General features: G+C 37.7%; 1 protein-coding gene and 1 long non-coding RNA gene across 5 annotated transcripts; one reads left to right on the forward strand and one right to left on the reverse strand.

Moving 5' to 3' along the window:
• Nucleotides 1–154: 154 nt before the first annotated feature.
• tay (tay bridge kinase) lies at nucleotides 155–21167 on the reverse strand. 4 transcript variants are annotated; one of them, XM_086915617.1, is made up of 16 exons: nucleotides 19334–21167; nucleotides 6230–6415; nucleotides 6023–6136; nucleotides 5837–5872; nucleotides 5720–5746; nucleotides 5585–5645; nucleotides 5311–5513; nucleotides 4862–5233; nucleotides 4488–4726; nucleotides 4300–4410; nucleotides 4006–4226; nucleotides 3665–3891; nucleotides 3427–3591; nucleotides 3061–3340; nucleotides 2833–2974; nucleotides 155–2763 (listed from the first exon to the last, which is right to left on the reverse strand). In XM_086915617.1, the coding sequence occupies exons 1-16, from the start codon at nucleotides 19715–19717 to the stop codon at nucleotides 1746–1748; spliced, it is 3786 nt and encodes a 1261-aa protein (XP_086771743.1). In that variant the 5' UTR covers nucleotides 19718–21167; the 3' UTR covers nucleotides 155–1745. The 4 variants fall into 4 exon arrangements, with proteins under 4 accessions (XP_086771743.1, XP_086771745.1, XP_086771744.1 ...); XM_086915619.1 differs by having other exon boundaries at nucleotides 3665–3819; nucleotides 4300–4413; XM_086915618.1 differs by having other exon boundaries at nucleotides 3665–3873; nucleotides 4300–4413.
• On the forward strand, nucleotides 7098–7974 carry LOC105734905 (uncharacterized). The gene is made up of 2 exons (XR_001111696.3): nucleotides 7098–7613; nucleotides 7701–7974. It is a non-coding gene; the product is annotated as an uncharacterized LOC105734905 (long non-coding RNA).
• Nucleotides 21168–21361: the final 194 nt, after the last annotated feature.

Consider the following 21361-nt stretch of genomic DNA (forward strand, 5'->3'; position numbering starts at 1 on the left):
ATGTAAGCGTAATTATTTAGAGAAATACAAATAATTAAAACTTTGTCATGAAATATAGTGGCAGTGTCTATTTATAAATTATTGACATTTTTTTCTGAGGTCTTTATGAATTGTAAAATGTTTCAGGCTTGGTAGAAGTACTAGAAACGACAGATTTGATAGAAACTATGATTATTAGACCCTTTTACAAAGAATCAATTTTAGAAAAAACCTATTCACACAAAATCCTCTTTTATACTTCGCGATATCTACAAGAACAGAATCATTGCATCACATTGCAATCTTGTATCGATGAAAAATATCTACAATTTTTAAATTGCATATGGTCGTTAATTATATAATAATATACATTTTTTAAGATGACTTTACAGTATAAACGAAACAATTTAAAGAGCCTGATTACTTGACAGAAGTAAGTATATTTTTGAAGGCACCAGGATTTTCGAATTTAGCCTGGTCCATGGCACGAATATATTTTTTTTTCTTTTTTTTTCAAGAGAGATCTCAAATTCTCTCTAACATAACGACGTATATGGCTGATAAATTGAGAGGACGATTAAACAAGGATACAAAACATTTTTTTTTTTTTCAATTTTGATAGGTACAAAATCAGAAATTGCAATATCTTTACATAATATTAATTTTTGATTTAAGCACTTTGGCACGGACAAACTGCTTTTATATTTATTCCTTTATAATTTCTCAACAAATAAAAAATTTTTTTTGTTTTATTTTATTGAAAAATGTATTGCAGTAAACAGATCCCTGCTTTATAATTCATAAAAAAAAATTGATTTATAATTTATATCTATTATTTTTTTTTTTTACAAATATGATGAAAAACAATTGCAATTCTTTTAAATAATCTTACATTTTATATCACAGGAAAGCACCAGAGTGCAATTCTAATTTGCGTGCAAAAAAAAAAAAAAAAAAAAGGAAAAGCAAGCTTGTGCCAAAAGCCAAAGATACCTGTTCTTTTGCCCTCTCGGTATGTCATTTTACTATTATTCCTACAAATTAATCTCTATAAAGAAAAGGAAACACGTTAGTTTTTTTCATATTATATCGATTAAATTAGGGCAACTTATTTTACGGTCATATTCGTACGTCAGTAATAGAGATTCGTTTATACGTCGCAATAAATAAATAATTAAATAATTTTTGAGTAGTGATAGAGATCCGTTTAAGTTTGCTCTTAACTTGGATTTCTTTTTTTATGTAGCGTCGTCTCGCATTCTACAATATCTATAATATTACACACGATACTTTTTTTTTTAAACTGTACGCATAATTATCGTAATGATTAGTTTATATCGCTATAAACAGTTAGATCCCCGAAATTTTTAGAGAATCACATAACGTCATTATTATTTGTTTTCTTTTTTTTTCTTTTTTCGACCGTCATGTTATTTAAACAAATGCCTTGATTTATTTATATCGATGATTCGTCCTTTAACTTCCATCATGTAATCAGACGGAATCTTATGATCACGAAACAAGGCATTTTTTAACGATCTTATTACTAGAGCGTGTTATTTTTAAGTGTCCTATACGTTTTTCATTTTTTCGCACTTTTTCGATAACTATAAATATTAATAATCTATGTACAATTTTTTTTAAATAACGCCTCTTCTCCATTAGCAAAATATTAGCACCGGGGCCTGGATACTTTACGCAAATGCTCAGAATGCTGACCCTTTAGTGCGTTCACTTGCAGAAGCCGAGGACGTAGGGAGGATATATCATCGAGATTGGGAGGCATCCTCCTTTTTATGTATATCTGCATGCATTAAAGCAGGCTCTAATTGTCGTGTTGGTACCCCTGGTCCAGGTCCTGCTCTATGATGCATATGCAAATTACTCAATGGACCAGGACTTGGATCCTTACTTCTTAAAGAATTTACAGGTGGTGGTGGATATCCAGCATAAAGTTTAGCTCTCTCTTCTTCCTCTGCTCGAAATGCAGCAGCAGCCATTAATGGATTATAACGTAATTGTTGTAAAGGATCATAACGATAATCCCTAAAAGGATCCCCAGGCCAAGGACCTCCTGGTTGACCAGTCGGTGCGGATGGAGGTGGAAAATGTTGCATTGGATGTGCACTCAAGGCAGGGAGCATACTTCGTGGCATGGAATGCGGCGCAGGCATACTATGCGGATGCCTTGCAAGGTATGAATGAGGATGAGGATGATGATATCTTGTGTCAGGCAGTGGACTTGGACCAGGTCCTGTTGCTGCAGATGCTGCTCCAGGGCCAGGACCTGGTGGCCTTGGAAGCATTACTACTTCATCATCTTTACTTCGTGGTTCCTCTTTAACACGTACTTCGCCAGCATCTATAGGTGCTGATCCATTTCTTAGAGGTGACCGTTCCCGACCAACGACTACATGTTGTCGATTTTGATGAAGTAACCTTTCACGTTCCATTTCACGTCTTTCCATTTCTCTACGTTCCTTATCTCTTCTTTCTCTTTCTCGTTCAGCAGCTTCCTGCTGTTTTCTCTTTTCTTCTTTTTCACGTTCTCGTCTCTCTCTTTCGCGTTGTTCTTCCCTTTCTCTTTCTTTTTCACGTCTTATGCGTTCTCGTTCTCGTTCGCGTTCACGTTCGCGTTCACGTTCACGTTCCCGCTCACGTTCGCGTTCTCGTTCGCGTTCTCGTTCTTCAAGTTCAGCTCGTCTATCAATTGCAGGTGGTTCTGGTTTTAGACTCCATGACACTGCTGTGGTTGGTGGAAATCCTGCAGAGGCTCTTTGTAACCTAAACAAAAAGGAAATAAAAGCAAATAATTTATACATTTTTTGTACAAAAAAATATTTAGAAACATACCCTCTCCAAGGATCATGAACAGAACCCAATCCACCCAATGGAGGCATTTCCCTCGATGGAGGAAAACTAGAAAGACCAGGAAAATTAGGATTAGGCGTACCAAATGTTGATGGATATCTTCCAAATGGTGACATTCCTGTTCCTGAAATCATTTTTAACATATATTAATATAATCATTGTACTTGTAATAATTAATAATTTCACATATATGATTTCATGATAAATTACCTAAATGTGACGCTGGTGTAGATAGAAAACCAACTGGATGTGGTGGAGGTGGTGCAGGATGTGCCGGTGGTATATTAGTAGGAAATGGTGGTGCCATTGGAGATGCTCCTATTCCGAGACCAGTTCCTGGACCTGCTGCATAAAGATGACCTGGTGGTCGTAGAAGTTCTGTTTTAGTATTAACGACACTTCCTGCTTTCGCTTCCGCTTGTTGCTTCTGTTGATGATGATAAATTTCCCAAGCAATGCGGACATGCATTGCATTCCATTTTCCACTTTTCTGTATTAAATACACAAATTATGTTTAATATAATATGGATAATTTAAATTAAAAATATTTTAATTTATATTTATTATAAAAATTACCTTTGGTGCAAATGACGTTAAATGATTGGGAGGTACAAAAGGAGTTGAAGGTGGACCAATTCCGGGATGTAAGAGACCGGTATTAAAGCCAGAATAACTAGAAAGATTTAGATTTCCACGAAAAAATGGGGATTCAACACCTCCTAATTTCGGGATGTCCTTGAACTAAGAATATAATTATTCATAAGTGCGATAATAATAAATGTTATATTCGAAAAAAAAATTATAAATTACGTACTATAGGAGGTGGAAATAAAGTAGTTGCGGCCGTTGGTGGAAGCAAAGGTGTAGTATGTTGATGTACATGAGTGTGCTGATGTTGATGATGGTGCATTTCCGTCCTAAGATACGGGGGCGGACCCAAATTGCCAACTCCGACTCCAACGTTTCTGTCTTGGGATGCCAAGAATCTATTGTCAAGCTCTCGCCTTAACAGGTCTGCCTGACCTGCGACATGAGTCACCCCTTGTTTCGGTTAGTGTCTCATTCGTTTCGAACTTTTTATTCTACCTTTTTTCCCCCTCTCTCTTTTTGTTACTCGAATCCCAAACAAAATTGAAAAATAGTTTATAAACTTACTTGTTTGAAAAAGTGACTCGGCAGAGAATGGATTAGGATTAGTCGTTGGCGGTGGTAATGAAGGCAGTGACGTATGTGGACTGGAACTAGACACAGGAGGTGGTAAGGGTGCTGCGAACATTGGCGGCGGAAACGTGTGCATGCCAAGTGGTACTGGTGGAGGAGTTGGCCTTGGAACTGATGTTGCTGTTGCTGGAGACAATTGTGAAGTTGTGCTGCTACTGTAAATTACATATGAAAATATATAAATAAAATATAAAGAAATTGTTTAATAAATTATGATTTTATTCATACCCGATCCATCCTTGTGGTTTGGTATATGCAGGTAGACTAGAATTGGCTGGAGAAGATGTGTTTGGCACACTTACAGGCGTTATGCTACCTCGACTTAGGCTACTGACATTACTGCTATAATAAGTAACATTATTATAAAACTTTTATTACAATAAGTAATAAAAATATTTGTGATTACAAGATTATACCTATAACTATCTCTTTCTCGATTCGGACTATGTCCACGAGGCGAATTATTGTTTCTTCCAGTCAAACTACAAGCTACCATGTCTCTGTGAGCAATGGTATTTGCTGTAGTAACTGTATTAGTTATTGTAGATACACATGTCGTGGTGGCAGCGCTCAAAGGAGTATTATGATTTGTGGTATTATTCCCTATAGGTTGTTGTTTACTTATATTAGTACATGGGGAAGCTCTACTTCCTCTCTAAAAATGAAGATTATTAAAGTTAGATTATGTAATTTAACTATTATCAAAATGTTTTTATACATAATAATATTTATGTATAAAATGCAAAAAAATTTTTCAACTCCATATTATATAGTAGCATATACAACTTACCACTTCTGCCCGTGAAGAAGCAGAATGGGAGGGAGATGGAACTGCAGGTGGAAGGTATGGACTGTGATTTAAAGCAGTATATGGTGTATAAAGAGGTGGATAAGATGGTTGGGTTTGAGGATAAGCAGCCATGGGTATCGATGGTGGATAGCTAGTAGTTGTAGCTCCGTTTGATGGTGCCGCTGGGGTAACGCCTAAACTGGCTACTGCAGGACTAGTTGTATGACTTGATGAAACAAGGGGTACATTGGGTGGATGTAATGCAGGTATTGTAGTATGAGGTTGGGACAAAGAAGGAGGTGGCAGAGCAGGGGAAGCTGGCCGCTGTTGCGGAGCTATTGCACGTGGATTTGCTGCCAATGGACTAGTCATCTGAAAATATATTTAATCGAATGTTTATTATTCGTAGTAAAATTCATAGAAATACTAAATAACAAACATTTACTTACAGGTGGTTGGGATATGTGAGGGGGTAGAGTGGGACTGGGAGGACTTGGCGCTGTTGGAACTGGTGCAGACGCAGGCACAGGAGGTGGTATAGGTGCCGGAGCATCCGTTGCTGGATTAGAAATTTGTCCACCCGTGTCTGGAGGTGAACCTCCTGCTCCGTTCGCTGGAGGCAAAACGTGTGGTGAAGATGATGGCAATTCGTCTACAATATACGATTTCAAAAATGAGTATTTAATAAACAAAAAAAATATTATTGGCTCAAATATTACATACATTTACGTGCAAGGGGTGGTGGGGTAGAAGATTCAAAGAGTATCGATTCAGCATCCGAGCCCTAAAATAAAAAATGAGTTTTATTAAATGATTTTCTACTTTTTACTATATATTTTTTGTAACATTATTACTTACCTTATCGTCTTCTCCTTCACTATCACACTGTAATAAGAGAATAAAAAATAAAGTAGTTTTACGATAATCTTGAGTAAATTAGAAATGAAATTTAAATTCTACATTTTTAATACTTACGATATAACCTTTACCCGAACTGCAATGACTGCTAGCCTATAAAATCAATGAAAATTACACAAGGATGAGAATTGATTCGAGTATTAATTTTATTCAATAAAAGATAAACATCGCAGAATCTTATATAAACTCTTATATGAACTCTGATTGTATAGTTATATGTACAACTTATAAAATAATACTTACATCGCTGAGGTGGTCCCTGGAACTGTCTGCGTCCTGGCAATCCCTAGGTATACCAGGGCCATGCAATTGTTCAGATGCTCTACCACTATCGTCACTTGTACCTGCATCTAGGCCCTGTGATAAAAACAAAAATCTAAATTAGATAATTTTCTTTTTTTTTTTTTATTAAAAATATCAATTATATATGATGATTTTTAAAAAAATTACCTGGTTTATCGTAGAAGGTGTCAGTATGGAATTGTGTGTATAATGGTTGTGCTTGAAATGATTTTTGATGTGATGCTCGTTGTGTCTATTATTTTGTCCTATATCCACCTTTGGTTTCTCTTCCACTATTGATAGTAATGTATGTAATTTCTTGACATTATTTTTGCCAGCTAGCTTTATTGCACTCTGAAATTATAAAAAATTTCAAATTATGTTTTTATTTGATAAAATACATGAAAAAAAAAAAATTTTATTTATATTTGTTAAAAAAAATTCATTTTTTAATTTTAAGTTTTTTATTTTCGACGAAAATTTAATATTTATTTTTAGAAATAGAAAACATTAAAATATAATATGGAGTTAATGATATAAGTTTAATGATTAAAAAATATATTTTTAAGAATGCAAAAGTTCATTCTAAGAGAACAGGCCTTATTTACATGAAATTGAGGATGCTGTTGTAAGCAGGTATCGTGATAAATGTAATATAATTCTTACGATAGCTTTGTGCAATCGCTAACTGCACAGGCGGAAATTAAAATAATCAAATTTCATTCCTGGTGATCATTCATTGTACTTAATAAACTTGGAATATTAGAGTATTCCGTTGAAATATCCGTTTATATTCAACACGTATAAAGTTTGATCAACTAGCAAATAATTATATTCAACACGTATGGTAAACACGTCACGATTTTTGCCACAGGTTTACACTCGCATATAAATAAGTTAGATAATTTATTTTTTTTATCACTAGAAATATCAGCGAATCATCAAGCTCGTAAGAATCATAAGACTGAAACTTCTACGCGCACAGTAGAAAAAGCCGTATGAGAACGCCTTTCCGTCGGTGCCTTTAAACCGCGATGTCAGTGCACATTTCTGAACGGGTGGCGCTCTGCCCCCTCCTCCTGGTTTTTTTCTCTCAGTTTCCCCTATGTGCACCTAAATACCGTTATCGTAATAAACGCAGATTCCGTTATTCTCGAAATAAAGAATATCTATCAGGTATACGTTCGTGTTAGATCAACTTTATCCGAATTTAAGCTCTTTAAGACAGACGGGCGTTTGCAAAGATGACAGTAGGATTCACAAGCAGCACCATGTCTCGTGTGCGCGATGCAGCACACGAATAGTGGGGAGAATGAAAGAGGCAGTGAGCGAGGTACTGGTGAAGGGAGCAAAAGAGAGGGGGAGAAATCGAGTAGAAAGTGGGGGATGAAAAGAGAAGAGAGGGGAACGACGAGGAAGGTAGAGAGGAAGAGTGAGGAAGAAAGAGAAGACATTGACCGAACGAGCAGCCGCGCGACAAGGCCTCCTTTGCCGTGCTAGGCCAGCTGGAAGGAACGAAGCTTGAACCCTGACTTCTCTTTCTCAACTTAAAGTATTACTTTCCTTTTTCGATAACCGTGTATTCGCTTATTCTATTTTGCTTTCTTTCTCATTCTCTTTCTTCCTCTCTCTGGTACAGTTGGCTACCAAAGAAACGATGGGAAAAAGCCACTAGAACTCGCTGTGTAAAAAACTACCACCTAGCAAAAGCCATACTCTACCTGCGCACGTGTGCCAACTGCGAAGTGAAACCCCCTAGGACATGTACCGCGGTTAGATTACATGCTTCTTGCAGTTAAAGTGAATTAATAAATTTTTGCCTTATGAATATATTTTAAAAATGATCGATATGTAAATGTTTTTATTTTTTAATGTAACCATTAGTCGAGAAAAAAATGTTTGCTATTATCAAATGTTAAACTTTTTATTGCTTTACGTACTTATCTAAAAATTGTGCAAATATTCAATATATTATTATTTATTTTGTAATAATTTTAATTAAATGATTTAATATGTAGCCATTATGCGGCCAGAAAAATTTTTCTGATAAAATTTTCAAAAATTTTATATAAAAAAATATTCAGAACTTTTCATTTTTTTGATATTTTGTTTTTACAATAGAGAAATGTATATTGGATTTAAATTTATATTCAACAAATTTTTAATTTTTTAAAAAAGAATTAATTTGCAATCTAAGAGACAGAATTCCCCGACACAGGACGAGTAAAAGAAGGTCGTTCCCGGACATGCGGACGTTCCACCGGTCGGCTACTCCATGCTTTGGCTAGCCGGCTACTAAACTCGTTCGCACAACGTTGCCACATCTATTCGTTCAGTGTTGACACGATCAAACTCTAATTCAGCTACTACAGTTCGCATATATTCAATCGCAATGTTAATGCGCGAGTTCATATGCACATGCGATTTGAATTAGTGGATTTTAAATGATCGTCTTCTGTATTATATCATTCTGGTTCATCAAATGACAGATAGAAAAACAAATAGATAAAAACATATTCAAGATATTCAAGATAGGTATAAAAAAAAAAAAAAAATCAAAGTTCAAAATATTTTAATAATTTTACACGATGTAACGTCTATTCAAAATTAATTAAATTTAAATGGAACAAATTTTATTAATAGAATGTCAGAATTATTCATTTTGATCAACACAAAGAAAATCCATACGATTTGGAAATTGATTTTTCTTCATGAAAGATTTTTCTTTATTCATATAAATTTGTATGAAATAATTTATTTATTGGAAAAAAATATTAAGCATTTCAATAAAATATTTGCGCGGGAAATACAATTTCAAATCAATCTAACACATCAAGAGTTGGCTTTTACATATGACAACAATGTTTCTCTTTTGGCGGGCATTACTAACGCTGAGATTAAGTATTCTCCGCTCTCGTTTGTAACAAGCGGATAATAACAGTCATTCGGACATCTGTTTGACGAAAATTTCGGCTGCTTGCCAGTACCAAATTGACGTGCTGAGCGTGAAACGATGCTGGCCGTTGTCCAAAAATTATCCGAAAGTAAACATGTATCATGGTAGCATTGTTTATATTTTCTGCTATCCTCAAGTCTTGTTTTCATATAAATTTTTTAATGCCACCAGCATTGAAAACAAAAATGGATGATAATTTCTTAAAACTAATATTATTATAGAAATGATTATTTCATCATTATAATATAAAGGAAAACTATAAAAATAAGATATAGACAAACTTGTCAAAAAAAATGATTAATTCGTACAACATAAACTTATCATAAACGATACATTTTTTTATTACGCGTAAAAATAAGGCAAATGTTAAATGTGTAGACGAAAAAATTGCAATCAAAATTGCAACCGTAATTTATCTAATTGATCCATATTAATCAATAAAGTATTTTTTGTAAAAATAAAATAATACAGAAAAACGACAATGCAAATAGAAAAAAAAAAAAAAAAAAGAAAGAAATCGGTGGCAATAAAAATTTTTACAAAAATGTAAATACAACGGTTGAAACGATTCGATCACGCAAGATTAAGATTATTTTCAGATGTAAATATTTCTCGCCAATTTTCATAGCTCCCAGTCTTTTCCATTTGATGGACACATTCTACGCGCCGTTTTCAAGGTATAATTCAGATGATTTGGGAATAAGTGCTGCCATTATTCGTGCAACGTTTATTGTAGATAATATCATTCGTGATCCGTTTCCGCATAAAAATAATTGTAGTTTAGCTAGACTTGAAAAAAGAAGCGAGACAAAAAAGGAGAAAAAATAATCGATATTACTTTTTTTAAATTAATCGTAAGTTATCGCTGTTTTAAAAAATCGTCTTCTTCTCAACGAGGTGTTTTCCATTCTTGCTTAATTTGTTTTTTTCTCTCTCTCTCTCTCCATACTTTCCTCTCTTTTGTTTCTTTCTCAAAATTTCGTCCGATAAACTTGTTACGGCATCGAGATATAGGGCAAACGAGTTATACGTCAAGCAACTGTGTAATCGCGTCCACTCAATCATATATATTTTTCTTTCCTTTTCTCGAAGTATGAAATTGCAGATATTGATTACGTTTCACGTTGAGGTTTTTAATTCAATTCCAACGTGATCAACAAAACCGATTAATCCGAGACACAGCAAGGGATCCGAAAGTAAAGCGTTCGCCTTCCTCTGTGTTCAAATTATAAACGAGAAGAACTGGGTCAACTCGCCGTGCAGGTGCACGGCCGTGTTTCGTCCATCATCGATACACATCCCTTTTGTCGTTTCCGTATCGATTCGCGAGCATACACGATACAACTCCTCGCAACAACTTATCTTCTTATTGCTTTCTTCGTCGTTCCAGAAAATAATTATGTATCAAAGGACATAACCAACACGCGCGAATATAAAAATTAACGCAAATAATTAATACTTGAATATATCCCGATATGATATTTCGTGTTGCAGATTACAATTGGATGAACAGTAACACGGGTTAACGAGCAATTTAAGCCAATTCCGAAAATTAATTTATCTAGCGTGTATCTGAAAACGAAGCAAGCTAATCGAACGAGATAAAAATGTAAATGCAAATCTTCACGCTATGCCAACGGTAATGTTTTATTTAATTAAGAGCATTACCGTTTTGCCGTGTCCCGTGTATTGATGTTGAAATCTACCAAAAAGCGAATATAGACACGCAAAATACACGCAATACGTAGTCGAGTATTTTCCTGTTTATTATTAAAATATTCCGCCTCGTTACGTGACGGCTGATAACGGATCGTGGTATATCCTGTAATTCAGTATGCGATAGAAATTATATTCGTCGCTAATCGAACGAATTACATATTGCCTTCGAGTGTTTCATTAATTACTTCGTAAATCGAGCGACGTGAAATAGTCTGAAGCGCATCCAATGAAATTCTGTTTTATATATATATATATACACTTTTACGCCATTTTTTTTTTTTTTTTGCCACCATGAATTAAAATCAATTTATATCCCGTACCGATTTTCATAATTCGATCAAAGATTCTTGTTTATCCTTCGCGATACGCACAGCCATTATCGTTCGATTGAAACAAGCGAGCCCGAGTAAATTAAACGAAGTTAATGGCATTCCTATACGAGAAAAACTGGAGAAAGAATAAAAGATAGGGAGGAGGGGGGGAAGGAGGAGGAACGTCGTCAAGTGGATGAAATTTATCGTTGCACGCGTCACGTGTGTACGTGTTGAAACGTATAATTGTTTTCGTACAGTGTCAAGGTAACGAACGAAGGTTTCGTTGTGCGCGAGAGAGTCGTGTACGCGAGGAGCAAAAAATTGTGCGAGCGTGAGGCGACAAAAAAAGGAAGAAAGAGAAGGAGATAGAAGAAGAAGAAGGAAAAAAGAAATGGGTCGCGAGTCGGTTTCGCTTGGTTGATGTCTGTCTGTCGTCGAAACTCGAACCGTCGAATCGTCGATTTTCCACCAGCAGTGAATATATATTCGAGAAGGGAAGAGAGGTAGCGGTTCGACATTAGCGGTTCAACTCGGCTGTTGACGGATCACGTGGCCAGAATTCAGGCATCTCTGTTGGCACCGGCGGCCAAGCTGATTTATCGAGTATCGTGGCGTTGTTGATCTCACTCTCGCTACGGTTAAGAGAACTCCTTGGTAATCTGTCGAATGCCAACCATATCTATCCAAGTCAAAATTATATCCCCGATGCAATGAATTCAACTATTACAAATTTCTCTTTCTCTCTCTCTTCGTTTCTCTTTCGTTTTTTCTCTCCTTCTCCGATTTATCTACGATCACGTGGCATTTCACACGGTTGCTAACATTAATCACTATAGGAATGGAATAATTGTAACTTATAGATACATTTTGCAAGATTAATTTTTATCTTATTTTCAACAATGGAGAAAACTCTTAATTGGGAAGCTTGTTATTAAAATTAGAACGGTGCGGTATCGAATAATAATAATCTGATAAACAATGAAAAATCTTTTGGATACAAGGTAAACGATTAAGTTATATAAATAAGTAATTTTCAAATTTATTTAATTAATTTCTCATCAACGGGCAAATAGAATAATATCGTTCCATTTGAATCTGTTTTTAATTCAAAATTATCTTTCCAAGGAATAACATCAACGTGTGCAACGGTGTATGAAGCGAATGATTTATTATTATAAATCGACGCTCAACAAGATAAAAAACGTTTGTGCCACTGATGATGTGTAAAGAAAAAAAAGATAGAAAAATTATTTATGGATAAATCATTCTTCTTAACAGCTAATATAAATTGCATTAACTATTATTAATTCCAAAGGATTGTTAGAGCACAAAAATGGATTTTAACTTGAAAATAAGGTCAAGTAGCAAAGTATCATACACACGTATATCATAATATATGCACGTACGTTGTATAACACATACAGATAGAAAAGAGCCATCCTCGATCCGGACACACGATAGATATATCGTTTTCCTATCTCAAATACGTCGATTACGTATCGGGATAATCAACATATTGCTCAGTCATTATTATCATACACGTGTAAACATTACATTGTATTCATTATTCCACGCTTAATCTTCGTCCTTTTCTTTCTAGAAGAACCTGAACAGGAAAAAAAAAACTCGCGAAAAATTAATTTGCCCGCATAAATTTTGTCCGTAAATAATGAGATCATCGCGAGATCAACGGCGACCGATGAACTTGTGTCCCATTGTAACCGAACACGCTCGCCGCATAAAGGCGTATATCACACACACACACACACACATATATATATATATGCGCACCGTGTGTACAATTGCGCCCTCGTGTGAAAAGACCGTTCTTACGTAACGAGCTCGGCGAGCTCAACGTGACACTGACCTCACTCTAAATCCATAAGTGGCCGTTAATTATCGAGTGGCAACGATTTCAACGATTCCACGAGGGTGAGAGAGATGTAGACGGCCGATATAGAAGGGCGTGGAGACGAGGAAGGGTGTTGTGGAAGAGGCAACACATATAGAGTGGCCCCCGCTAATCAGCCCGCTCCAATATCGTAATACATATGTGGGATACGCTCGGTTGATTCTGAACACGACGAGTTTACCCTAACGTAATTAATGTCCGTCGTAGAACGCGGCGTGTAACGACAAATTTGATCCGCATCACTATTCATAGAAAGAGAGATGGACGTACGATGCGTACGCGTCGAGGAAAGAGCAGGAAAAAAGAGAGAGAGAGAGAGAAAAAGATTAATCGTGACCGCGTTGACTAAGGTCTACGCGGCAGGCACGTTTTTAGCCGAATCAATTATAAATAAACGTCCTCCTCTTTTAAAAGCGTCGCTAGTATTTTCAGATTCCATTCAACCCATCGCGTCTCTCGACGAACGACGCCACCCCATATAACGGTCTAGGCGAATCAACAACTAAAATGATGCGGCTCGTACGCACAACTTACGAAACGAATGCGCCGCGCTCCTTTCGTTTCTCACAACGCGCCAAGTGTGACCCGGTTGCGCGCGCATTTGCAACAAGCGACCTCTCGAGGCGCCACCGCTTATTATACACGCCGTTCAAAAATAATTAATTGATCGAGATTGTACGAGATTATATCATTCGGAGATGCCATCGGCAGAGGCTATCGATATCATTACGTCTCTCGAATATTTTTTCCTTTCCTCCTCGCTTGTAATTTTCAGGAGATAACAATAAAAGAAAACGGGAACAACCATAACGTTGTATTCGATTCGCAATTTTTAACACATCCATATAATTAAATCCTATATTTGATCGGTCTCGAATTAAAATATATATATATATACACGTTCTTAGAGAGAAAAATACAGCACACCGAAGAACGTCTCGAAATACACCATCTCATTCCAGCGTGGATGGTAAATTACCATGGTAAAATACGCGACAGGATAGACGAGAAGCAGCCAGAGTGTCTATATACTGGTTTCAGAAACGGAGCCGTATCATCAACGGTTGAGTGGATCATTTTTCATTTATGCGCGTCGGATAATGTGTATCATTGAATATGTCGCTAATTACTCGACGGCGGAACAAACTTTTCTTTTTCTCCTTTTTTTCTTGCGGAGATAAATTAAACGCACCGGACAAGATAATTAAGTATTACGGTATGGTGTTACGTATGTGATAATAATCTCGCCACATGTCGACACACTCTCTTCTTGACCTGACCCCCACCCACCCCCCTCTCCTCTCTCCCTCTTTCTCGAAGAACGTGAGGACAGGATCGACGAGGAGGAGATCAGCCTCCAACTGAAGAGAGAGAAAACACGTCGGATAAGAAAGAATCTGTGGTAAGGACAATCACCCGGGAGAGGTCGAACGTTCTCTCTTTCTCTGTGCGCGCGGGATGGAATTCGAGAGAAAAAAGAAAAAAATCGTGCATTCCCGATTCAAAGGGGATTCTTCAAAAAGGAATTTCGAAGGAATTTCAAAGTTTGATTGAAAAAAAAAAAAAAACAAACAAACAAAGGAAGAGATCTCACTCGATCCTTCGGTAGAGTTGGACGATTTGGAGAAATTTGTTGTTTTATTGTTCGAAAAGAAAGGAGCAACGATCGAAAAGATATTCGAAATCTTAGGGCATTAAAAAGGGTTCTTATTTCTACGGCTTTTCGTAATTAGTCGGCCTCGGCCGGGGACAGCGATGCGTATCTCGCTCTAATTGTTCGACACCGAATCAACATTCTACCGTGGCGTTTACATTTCAAATCGTCTTACTCGCGGGAGCACCAGATAACAAGGTGGTAACGCTGCGGATTCTGATAATTCGCTTACTTACTCGCCATCCCTCGCGTTTAATTGGGCAGGGAATTCGAAATTGCCTTCGAAATTGTTTTTTAATCAAATAGCATTTTAGAAGAAGAATTTAGAAAGATATGCGGCACAGGCAGGAGGGGAAAACGAGGAGATTGATAAGGGAGGATCCGGCATTTCCTGCTGAGCGCGGCCTACAACAGCTGTTGTGTGCACCGTCCGGCCAGAAGCTCAGGTTGGATCGTGAACCCGTTCAGGAACAAGGGGGGAGGGGGGGGACCGGTTTAAGCAGTTTACGTCGTGGCTACTTTCTCCGTGACAATAACAATGCACTTTGTGCACCTCGATAATGCACGGAACAGGCGGGCATAAATAACAGGCATACCTTCCAATGCCTTCCTCTTTTCTTTCGAACACAGACAAGAACGTCGGATTTATCGTGTTATAAATCGTTTGAACGAATCGGGTCGAAACGGGGGCAAAATTAACGCACGAACGGAATATCTCGAGCATTATCCAATAATAACACAACGTGGTGGTCAGCTGTTAAGGGTCACGAGAGTAATAATTCTCTACGCCGAGTGATCAAAATACGTGACACAAGTTGTGACTCTGTCCTACGCCTTTATATTCCTTGCCTGCGTCGATATTAATATTTACAGTTAACGACGGCCAACGATAACTGTAAAAATGTTGTACCCGCTTAAGCTATTTGCCTGCCTATAGTTTCTCCTATTTTCGGCTTCCACTTTTGTCCGATCGATAATTTACAACCCGTGTTGTCTCGTTGATACGCTTTCGACTCGTTAATTATTTTCGTTTTTACGATTCCAATGTAACCAACGGCGCGGACAATGTTTAGGAGGACGAATTTTATTACGAAACAGGCGAGCGTAGTAATAAACGCGTGAACGATGAGGGCAAGGAGGCGAACGATAAATATTAATAATTAGTGTTTACAAGCAATAAAAGATGTACCGCGTAATATTTTTCTCTTCGTTTCATTTTCTTTTGTTTCCTTTTTTCTTTTTTCTTTTTTTTTTTTTCAGGTAGAAGGAAATTCACTCGCAAGAAAGGAAAGGAACGGAGGGAAACAAATGTCCAGGCTATTTCAGGCCCCTTCCCTCCAGGCTCATTGTACCTCGTCAAGGAATGACCGTCGTCGAAGTTTCCTTTTCAATTCCCTCGGCTCGGCTCTCTTTTATGCGATAACAATACGCTTAATAACGCTGAAAAATAGGCTTAGATAATTCGACGATATTTTGCATGACGAATCCGTTAACAGAATACAATGTTCCGTTGCAATGTTGTTCCTACGATTCCCAATGTAATACTGGGACTTAACCTCTGCCTACGATTTACCCAGTTATAAGCTAGATATAAAAATTTAGGGGGGGGGGGGGGAGGGTTCGATAAAATAATGAATCGTACAAAGGAAAAATATTCCCCCCCTCCCCCTCTTCTTTTTCGCTTCAAGAATATACTCGATTTATATACAATTTGACAATTTTTATCGATACGATGTAATAATAATAATAATAATAATAAGAACGAGTAGTAGAGCTGGTTCGATAATTTGATAATTTAATTATCAAGAGAGACAAGGAAACGATGTTGTTCGATTTTCGGAACGAAGGGTAAGAGGTTATTTACCAATACGGAAGAATGGCACGAATGGACGAATATATTTTTCAAACAATCTGCATCGCAAATGATCACCAATATCGGTTATCGTATTTTTCGCCGTGTATTTGAAAATAGCGTGTAAAATAGCGTTTGCAATTTGCACGAAGGAAAATAGCCGAATAGGCGTCCACCAGTTGGCATTGTTTTTTTTTTTTTTTTTTTTTATCTATCAACGAAAATTATAGCTCGTTAACGAAGAAGAGCATGTCAGCCTGGTGCTTGATATCGCGGTATACGGTAAAAATAACGATTAACGCGGGTTACGTCCGCGATAAATCATGATAAAAGGTGCTTATAGCGTGAAAGACGTTTTTCGTAGACGCGACTCTTCGTATACACCATCTAGGCTTCCATCGATTTTTCTTTTTTCTTTTTTTTTTTTTTGGCCAAAGACAATAAATTCGATTTATATTCGGTTCGATACGCGCGTCGATAAGGTTCCACGTAATTAAACCGTTTCCATTTCGAAATCGAAAAGTTGATCGATGCTCAGAGACCAGCTTTTTCCACCATGGTGGTGGTGGTGGTGGTGGTCGAACCCGTTTTCGAATGCAGTTTTATGCGTCGATAATTTCAATCATCAACTCTGAGATTATGTATTCGATTCGAAACAATCGGGCGAGACCTATCCATATTTTAAATCGAGTTATGTTGATTGATCCGATTAATTTGTTCGTTTTTATATTGCGTTCTATTTCATTTATTCATCAGTATTATTATAAATAAATATAATTCCTTATTTTTTCCTTACAATATTTTTATTACAATTATAAATTTCTTATTGGATAAATCCTTATCCGTGTTCAATGTTTGTTCTATATCTGTATGATAAGATTTGCAAGTGAAAAGTTTCTTCTCGAAAATCCCTCTTTTTTTTTTTTTTTTTTTTTTTTAGAGATAAATCTCAGTTTGTAGAACGCTGATAATTGAGAGAATCGAGAATCCTTGTGCTTATTCGAACTGCATACGAAGTAGCAAGCATTGCAAGATTTCAGAAAAGCTATGCTCGAATTAACCGAGTTCATTTAAAAAAAAATGTGTGTGTGTGTGTGTGTGTGTGTGTGTGTGTGTGTGTGTGTGTGTGTGTGTGTGTGTGTGTGTGTGTGTGTGTGTGTGAGAGAGAGAGAGAGAGAGAGAGAGAGAGAGAGAGAGAGAGAGAGAGAGAGAGAGAGAGAGAGAATTGTAAAATACTTGGCTATGATTTTTATCGCGCGATTGTTTCTCAAACTATATATCAATTTGAAATCTGTATTTCTGTACCGTGTGTATATATATATATATATACATATATATACATATATACACATACACAAGATATCTCTTTCAGTATGAATGCTTGTTTCACTTTCCTCGATCGATCGGAAATACGATCCTCTAATTATTTTGCACGGCATGCAGTTGTTTGACAAAAATTGCATCAAAGAAAGGGTTAGAAGTATCTCACAATTGCGGATATTATAAACCACAACATTGGGTTTCCTGTTACTTCCATTCAAGGTTATCGTTGTAAATTTATTTCTATATTAAGAAAGAAAGGAAACTTTATCATTTTATTATTGATTTCTTAAACATTATTTCGTTTGAATTCTAGAAGAAAGAAAGAAAAAAAAAAAAATAAATAAACTAGACACTTTTTTTTGCGAATAGAACGAATAGATAAACTTATTTCTATTAAAATAATTTTTTTATTAAAGTATTAACGTTATTAAAGTTATTAATTTTTTTATTGCCTATTATTTAACGAATAAAATAGTTCCTATTATTTGCTGTTATATGTCTATTATTTCTTTTTCAGCAGTAAAATAAGCAACGTATTGCCAAGCTAAAACATTCATAAATTAATCCCGTCGAATCAACGTAGCAAAGTTAAACGCTCAACCCTTTAATTGCACGAGTTGGCAATTTGCTCTAATTGGTTTTTATTACTCTTTTCGAGAAATATTTTTTGACTCGTCGAACAATATTGCTCTGCTGTTAGATGGAAAGGGATAATGAAATTTTTAGGAAACTCTTCAACTTTGATATCATGAGAAAAATCTTGTCTGTGCAATATTTCAATATGTTTTTCTTTTCTTTTTTTTTTTTGTTTTTTTCTCTTTTTTTTTTTGGTGGCGTCGAAGCACGTTTTTGCGTAACCGTATTAAAAAAGGTGATCCTGCGCCTTTCGGCTATACAATACACACAGCCGGTATGGTGAAAAGAACAGTTGTTGGGCCGAGTGAAGCACGGTGAATGGAAGCTATAAAATCAAGTAAAAAGGCGCAAACGAACAAACTACAAATTGCTCTAGCGACCAACCTCTTAAACGTCACTAATGGGTAAACAAAAATATTCCCACAATTATTTTCAGTAAAGAAAAATAAGAGGATAAAAATAAAATGCTTAAGGACTTAAGAAGAACGCGTAACGTTCGACGAGTGTAACATTAACAGTATCTATCGTATCTTGTGTAGTATATATACATGTATAAAAACGTTGTTTGCCACGAGCGAGGCACAAGAGACAAAGAAAGAAAAAAGAAATAAAAACGATACTATGCGCGATGGGTCGTGCGAGGTTTGTGTTGGCCTGCACTGTGCACGAACGCACGTAAGAAACATGACGATCCGTCAACGAATAACATTGCTAATCTATGATACAGGTGATACGCAAAGCGATGGTTATACATATGGAACAATATATATGGGATAAAAAAAAAAAAACATTCGAATTGAATTATATAGATGATATAAATAAATTAATATAAAAAAAGATTCAAAGCGAAGAACGACGAAGAAGAAGAAGAAAGGAAGGAAAGAAAAAAAATTTTGTTTCACTCACCTCGAGTTCTTCGTAGGTGCGAAAAGCGAGTATAGCAAAGCCGTCGATAATGTCCTCTTCGAAGGGAGGCTCCTTCTGGTTGGCAGTCGCAAGGGAAGACTTCTTACGAGGCCTCGGAGGTCGCGGTGGCCTAGGCGGTCGCGAATGGCTGTCACGAGGATGACCGGTCCTGGCAAGTCCGAGGCCAAGACCGGCAGCAGGATCTTCGTCCTCGCCGCTGTGACTGTCCTCCTCGTCGTTCGGCCGTTGCCTTGTTTGTTGCTGTTGTTGTTGCTGTTGCTGCTGCTGCTTTGCGGTGGCCAAACTCTCTCTCTGTGCCAACATACGTTGGGCTCGTTCTCGTCTCCGATTCCTCTGATTCCGTTGTTTCGCCTCGATCTCCATCTCGAGGCAGACGTCCTGTTCCCGTACGAGAGGCCGTTGTCGCGCCCCGATACGAGCTGGTCGTCACCACCTCACGATCGAGGTGCCCTCAACGATTCAGCTTCCTCGATTCGGAAGAAGCCGTGAGAAAATTGGAGACGATCCGGGAGCAACCACGATGAACGCGAGAACGACGTAAACGATGACAAGCGTTGTATCGTGGTGTCGTCGAGCATTCTACTACGCGCGGTGGTCCTTAATGCTTCTTTATTACAAGAGAAAAAAAGAAAACTAGGGGACAGAAGAAGAAGAAGAAGAAGAAGACGAAGAAGAAGAAGAAGAAAAAGAAGAAAAAGAAGAAAATGAAAGAAAGAGAAACAAGGAAAGTATGATGGTGGAATGGAAAAACAGAGAAAACGAGAATAAGTGAATAAGAGAGATAGATGTAGAGTAAAAGAGAAAGAAGGACCGAGGGGAACCCACAGACGGTGAAGAGAGCGCGAGTAAGAGAGCACACACTACCTTTGGATACACACTCTCACAAGACAGAACGTTTACCGACGGGACACACGCATTTATAACATTTAGGATTCGATCCCTTGTCTTCTTATATTCCAGGAATCAGTAAGTTCAATAGGACACAGTTAACGAGAATTTTCGCCCGGAAAGACGTTCAAACGGTCACACGGTGTCACATCGATCGCGCTGCCAAGGAAGAGGAGAGAGTCCGGTGCGTGGCGAGGAGGCACGCGAAACACGCACGCACAGGGCGGACAGACGGAGAGCGATACACGAAGAGAAACAGAGAGACACTGGGCACAAACGGCACTATCATCGGCGAACACACTGTGCGCAATTAAACACGAATCACAGGCATTCTCGAATAGCTCCAATAGTATTCCAATGTGTCGACCATTCGAGTCGTTTCTTTTTCGCCATGATCACGATCATCATCATTATTCTTCTTCTTTTCTTTCTCCTTTTCCACCACGTCGTCGTCGACGACGTCCACCACCAGCACCAGTAACACTGCCGGCTTTCACGAGCTGTCTCGTCGTGCTTGAGCCCAAAAAATGCTCGTATCGATGATAATGAGGCACGTATTATTGTTGCTTGACGGTGCCTCCACGAGTTGCCGTGGCTAGATGCACCCTGCGAGGGCACGAAGTACACCGATTGTTTGGAATGGCGGATCGAACGGGCACGCACGGTTGCCGCATCGTGTGGTAAAAATGGCCGCGACCTGCCCACACCGTGCTCGCGGTCTCGCACCTCTCTAACGTCGTCGTCACGGGACGATGACGCGTATCCCGCACTGCCACCGGTACATCTTCGATTCGCAGCCACGGACACGAGCTAGGGAAACCAACCAACCTAGCACACGCCCCGAATTACGCGTGGACGACGCGATCTCTCCTCTATACGCTGCTGCTGTTCTTGCTGCTTGCTAGCACGGCAATGCATTTCTGTCATTCGTCTATCTCTGTTTCTTTTCCTCGCTCCCTCCTTTCCTCTTTCTCGCTTCCTCCACTACTGCCTTCTGCACGCTCTGTCTCCCTTCCACTGCAATCACTATTTCTCTCTGAATACAACGACCGAGAACATGGCGTACCTATGCTTCAAAGACGAACATACGAACAGAGATACGCTCGATGTATTCTATTG

Source organism: Apis florea, unplaced genomic scaffold (assembly GCF_048593485.1).
Source record: "Apis florea isolate Af1SG1 unplaced genomic scaffold, ASM4859348v1 contig_3793_pilon, whole genome shotgun sequence".
Classification (NCBI taxonomy): Eukaryota; Metazoa; Arthropoda; class Insecta; order Hymenoptera; family Apidae; genus Apis; species Apis florea.